Below are 6024 nucleotides of genomic sequence, written 5' to 3' on the forward strand. Positions count from 1 at the left end.
GAATTATGTTCGGGGGAGACCTGGGGAAGGTCTTAAACAGCAATGACTTGTACGCAACGTACAATACATTCATTTTCCAAGTTAAAGACATTTCAGAATGCTCATTGGCCCATTTCAGGCTTCGGGTTAAGCTTTTCACAGGTAGGCACATTTTTTTTCGAGGTCATCATCGCCTGAGGTTTTGTCCATTGGGTCTCCCCTTCACAATTAATGGGCTCATTTGGATCTCACAAGGACATCTGCTGTCGGAGGTCAAATTTTGGAGTGCCATCCCACGATTTTGGATTTCCTTTGAAGCAATATTTAAGTCAATTCGCTTAGATTTAACTGTTGGCCGTCCCGATTTAGGCTTATTTGGTACAGTAGCTATATTGTTATATTTCCTAATCATTGTTTTAATTGAATTTTTGTTAAATTTGGTAATAGCACTAATTTTTATGTGCCCCAGGTCTCGCTCGCGGAGATTTACAATAATTTGTTATCGGAATGATCAACTCCCGATTCTTTCCCATTTCTTAGCTTTTTCTGCAAGTAGAGTACCTAGGATGAATGTAAATAATTGCTAAACCCTTGCCTTAACCCCCCTTCGTTATGAAGTAATTTTTAATAAGAAGCGGGTTTAAACTTTTGCAACTAATTTTTGTGTGTTTTTTCCTGGTATGATTAATTACGCATACCCGTTAGCTTTTTCATAACCAAATGTACCACACGATGAGGTTTGTACATACCTCATCGTGTGCAAATGTACTACCGTTGGAAAGCCAGTTAAATTCTGTACAACATACACCTAAACCCGATGGCAGAATAAAATCTACTGATAGGCTTGAGCGATCGGGGCGCGCAGCATATGAGTGGGTTTAAATTTATGCCCTGGTGCTGTAAATTTAAACTTCAAAATAAAAATTTATTTTTCTTACCGTGTCAATAGATGCACCAATATTTGGGAACGGTATTATTTTTTTCCTCCTAAACTTTGAAACACGGAGTAATTTTACAATTACAACTCCGCTGCTTTATTTGTGTCTGATGCGTGGAGTAGGACAAACTCACCGCCACGTACTCTGAGTCACGTGCAGAGAGACTACCACCATCGTACGGTGGTAGCGCTGTCACTACCAATGGTGACAAATTTCGGTGATAGGTTTATCACCATTACGGTGACCCTTGCTATCTCCACTCGCATGGTGATAACGCCTATCACCCAATTTCTTAGAGTGTGCACTCGTCCCCTGGATGGGAAATTAAAAGGGATTCCTCCTGAACATCAAACCTTTTAAGAAATGTAATTCTATTTTGGCCCATGTCCAAGAAGAATTTGAAATTTTATTACAATGCCGGTGCAGTCAAAACACTGCGGTAAGTCAAATTAATACGAAAATCAATCAATTCATCAATTGAGAAATTATTGATGAAAAATGGTAATTTTCAAAATAGGTGGAAAAGTAACTACGTTTTACATGGCTGCTAAACTTGAGAAACTTAACTCAAAAGAGTTGAATTCAAATCATGAACGATTTATTGATGAATTGGCTCCAAACAATTCCGCCTCATTGGTGAAGCTGAATCTTACCCGAGAATATTTTGGAGAAAACAATTACGTATTTTATAAAGCCGTTTTGAATAAGTTGGTTCTAAACAGTCCAGACGATGCTACCGTAAGGTATTTGCAAGATACCTTGAGAGGTATGAATTTGAACGCTGAAGCAGGTATATTCATTTATCATAATCAGTGTTCCATTGTGCAAGGACAATTCTAATTTCCAAAATAACATTTAAGATGCCATTCTCAACCCGGATGGAGATACTCATATTTGTGAAAACTGCAAAATCGTAAATCCAACACAACTTTGGAAGAGGCGCATGCGGGATGTGTTAGTTGTGCTAGTAGCTTTAATTTTGATTTTGGCACCTATACTGGGAATATACATAGTCCCCAAATTGTTCAACGACACCGAAGAATACAGTACTTCATCACCACATTTAAACATTACTTTGAAGTCAAATTGGAACGAGTCATCAATGCCAATAACTCCTGACGACCGAATAATAGCGACAACAACCTCCGCTAAAACGATCCCAAGGAAAAGCTACACTTATCCAGATTTTAAATTTGGTCGCGGTGATAGAGTTGTACCAGACATGACCTCAAAAGAATTTAATTTGCAAGTAAATAACTACGGGGATTTGAAACCGCACTCAACGTGTCTGCACAACAGGTATCATCTCGGTTTTCTAGACTGGAAACCTGTAAGAGACGCAATTTTCCAGTCGGACTGTCCAAACAGAGTGACCACGTTGTCCGTCACTGGAGGTGTTTCGCCTCACGAATTGGTTCAGATGCTTAAAGGGTTTTACAATGTAGAGCATGTTTTTCTCACAACTTTGGACAAATTTTGCGAAATTCTTCAAAATATGGAAGTCGTTGTTCCTCTGAAATTGGATTGGAACTCAAAAATCAAGAACATAGTGTTGACAGACGTGCCACCAAATTGTGAAAATGGAAGACTTTACTTGTCCTCTCTAACAAATAAAGTAGACTTTGAATGGATCACAAGATACAAGGTTTTTCACAAAAGTTATGATTTGCAAGATGTTTAAGATTTGATCTCATGAGTGCTGGATTATACGCTTACCAGTAAATTGATCCAGGTATTGATGTAATTGAGAGCGAAATGTGTTCTAAAATAATATTTGTTGAGACTATTTTAAATCTTACAGTCCATGTTACACATTTAAAATATTTACATATTTACAATACATATTGTCTGCAATCTTGTTAAGTACGTCATTCCCATTAGAATAATGTAGCAATACAAATAATTGTAATTGCAACTGAAAGTGCTCCTACATACTTTCAAGAAGTCTACAACACCTCACAGACCAGGAGTCTCATCACCGCACAAATTCCATTTGTACACCGAGAAAAGACAATTTTTTGAGTAGAATGAATCCTGATGTCCTGTCAAGCAGAAAGCAACATCAATTTCCTCTTTGTCTCCACTTAGCTGCACTTGTAGTAGCCGAAAAAAATAGATGTAACGAGGGACGGATGGCCATCTCCGTCAGTTTGCGGGCGGGTGAAAGCGTCGAAGCGATAGTGTCCACTTTCATTCCACTCACAGACCGAGAGAAACGGAGGAAAAGAGCAGTATAAAGCTACTGCTCTCCTGCTTCCACTCCAATTCCAGGTGGGCATCAAGGTGTGAAAAGTCACGTTTGAAATGAGAAAGGAAAGCGGTGTAAATTTTTTAGAAAGTTGGCCAACTCATCACAATGCCCGCTTCGTACGTTTCACAATTTCACCACAATTTCACATGGGACTCCTCAACATCCACTCGTCGACAACTTGACTTTTGACTCCAAGCAACCATCATCAACCCCACCACCGCAAACAGTTCGGAAAGTTTCACATTTCTCGCCAGACAGGCGAGAAGAGGTATAAAAAACCACAAGACGGAGTCGTGCCTGTGCTACTTGATTCTCATGCTGAATCTGAATCTTGATTATTTTTGGAAATTTCTCCACCTTCTTCTTCTCCTCGCTGAGGTGGAGAGCAATTTACTGAAACTTGTGCATTTTACATAGTTTTGAGCTTAGTTCGTTGTATTTTCTACATTGGAAAGCTTTCCTGTCATCTAATATTTACGAGAAGAAGGGGGCAGGAATGCAGACAGACGTGTTGCCGTTTCATGGCCAAAATTGTGTAACAAATTGTATAAACTTTACAAATATGTGTGTACTCCGTTATGTCACGATTATACATCAATGTGCTCGTAAAGGATTTCCTCTTTTTAGTTAATAAATTGATGTTTGATTCCCATTTTGGTCTCCGTTTAACATTTATTCGGAGCCAGGTCTCCTTTGATCTTATTCTATAGCCCTCGGACGAAATGGTTTTTTATTGAATTTAAATAAATGTGATGCGAACTGTTGATGCATTGCCCAAAAGCTAAATGACTTTTGTGCATGCATGGCAGCACAGCTATTATTCTTCCGGCCCGATGTGCCTGCTAACCCCAACAGTCCATTTAGTCACTCGGTGTTTAATCAGGGGATGCGCTTTAATGGGAGAAGAAGGCAACATGAAAAATATGACGACGGGGATTGAACCATGTTCTTCTCCACAAAAGAAAGGGTGAGAGACTACCAACCCCAGTTTGACACTGGTTGTTTAATGTGTGTGTGCTCATCGTACGGGAGGAATCAATGGGTGAAAAGGATGAAGTATGGTAATTAAATGGTGGGGTCGGGAAAGTGAAGAGGGTAAAAATTGGATTTCGGTGAATTCATTTGCATGCATTTGTTTAAGAGTTTTCGAAAAAAATGCACTTTCTATCAGTCCTGCTGGCTGGGAGATAATGTGGACATCGACATTAATTCAAGTGCAACATGTATCGATTGAATAGATGAATTAAAAAGTTTGGTAGAACCCTATGCATTTTTATTGATAAATAAGAGGACGAAAGGGACGACAACTTTGGTTTATTGAAATGCCGTCATTAGTGCGGGTACGTACTTGTTCATATGGTGTACATACATACACCCAGATTTTATTAATTGAATTTAACACTGTCCTTATGACCAGAATAAATCTCACCCTTAAAAATATTACCCTTCGTCGGTCGTCGCAAATAGTTCCATTAATTCTGGACACATGTGTGCATACACAGACGTCACCAGTCCCATTTCCAAGCCACAAAAATTCCAGTCTGTATTGCAATTTCATTTCCAATTCGGCCCGTAAAAAATGCAGGACAGGGAGAAAGAAGGGAAGGATTTATGACGACAGAAATATTATTAGCATGAGGACTTCTCTCTCTCTCTCTCTCTCTCGGTCAGGCTCATGGAAAAAGGGAAGGATTTCATCATCATTCATTCATTCCAAGGTAGCAGGAGGAAAGAGGAGAATTTATATTTTTCATCTTTGCGTGCAGTAGCGAAATGAAAATGAAAATGAAAATGAAGGCTTATTGTTCAGTATGGATCCCTAAATACCAAACCAACCCACTTTCAGCCCTGTAATGTAATGGTATGTACATTCATATGTGCATATGCTGCTTTAGGTTTAGTTAGCTATGTATGCAGTAACGTTGCAATATTACGAAATGATTCTCATCCTTTGCCACCAGGAAGAAAAGGTCTATTTACCAGGCCTGTCATGTCATTCTCTTATATTACGATTTATTTTCGGGGATTTGGTCATGCATTAATTTCCCATTTATTCCAGGGCACGATAGTGGTGTGGCTAAAAAATAAATGAGAGCCTTCGGGTAATGCAGACTCGTGTTATTGTATTGTTTCTTTTGTTATTACAGGTATATTTTTGCATTTCTTTTGCAATTTGAAACTTTGTTTTACGTATATAAATAGTAAATAGCTACAAAATTAAAATGACATATTTAAGTATGCCCTTTTCACATGATTTTAACTATATGCATTTCATTTTTTCAATGGGAAAATGTGATGAAATGTATTTTTAGAAAGGATATGTCTACGCTAATCCCTTCAAGAATGCAGTTTCGGAAAATCAAGTTATTGACCCGGCCGATTCTGGAAGCATTTTAAGGGCTGTGATTTTATGAAACATTTTTTATTTTCGGTTGTAGTTTCTGTTCTTCGCTCTGGTTCAATGCAAGTTTTACATCTATGTTTAAGAAATTATTTAATCATTTTATAAAATGTGTCGAGAGAATTCTCATGAAAAACTACGCAATGTGATGGTAAGTTGAAAATTATAAATATATGTGGATGACATCTACCATTAGTTGTTCGCAAATATTTTTGCGACATTTTTCCTATATTTATATATTTCTACTATTTTCTTATATACATCAACAAAGTTAAGCAAGTATTTATATATCCCGTGATATCACTTAATAAATTGGTTTCTCATTTCTAACCGTTAATTTGAGCAATATAAAATTATTGTAGATTTTACGAAAATTATGTTTTGTGGGTGGTTGAACGAATGACACTTTATTGTTAGTGCATGACCCTTTCCTGCGAAAATGAAATTTGCATGCA

General features: G+C 37.8%; 1 protein-coding gene across 1 annotated transcript; it reads left to right on the forward strand.

Annotated features, from left to right (window-relative positions):
* Positions 1-797: 797 nt before the first annotated feature.
* LOC110860670 lies at positions 798-3820 on the forward strand. Its single transcript, XM_022109762.2, has 3 exons — positions 798-1356; positions 1435-1707; positions 1778-3820. The coding sequence occupies exons 1-3, from the start codon at positions 1332-1334 to the stop codon at positions 2596-2598; spliced, it is 1119 nt and encodes a 372-aa protein (XP_021965454.1). The 5' UTR covers positions 798-1331; the 3' UTR covers positions 2599-3820.
* Positions 3821-6024: the final 2204 nt, after the last annotated feature.

This window comes from Folsomia candida, unplaced genomic scaffold (genome assembly GCF_002217175.1).
Source record: "Folsomia candida strain VU population unplaced genomic scaffold, ASM221717v1 Fcan01_Sc033, whole genome shotgun sequence".
Lineage (NCBI taxonomy): Eukaryota > Metazoa > Arthropoda > Collembola > Entomobryomorpha > Isotomidae > Folsomia > Folsomia candida.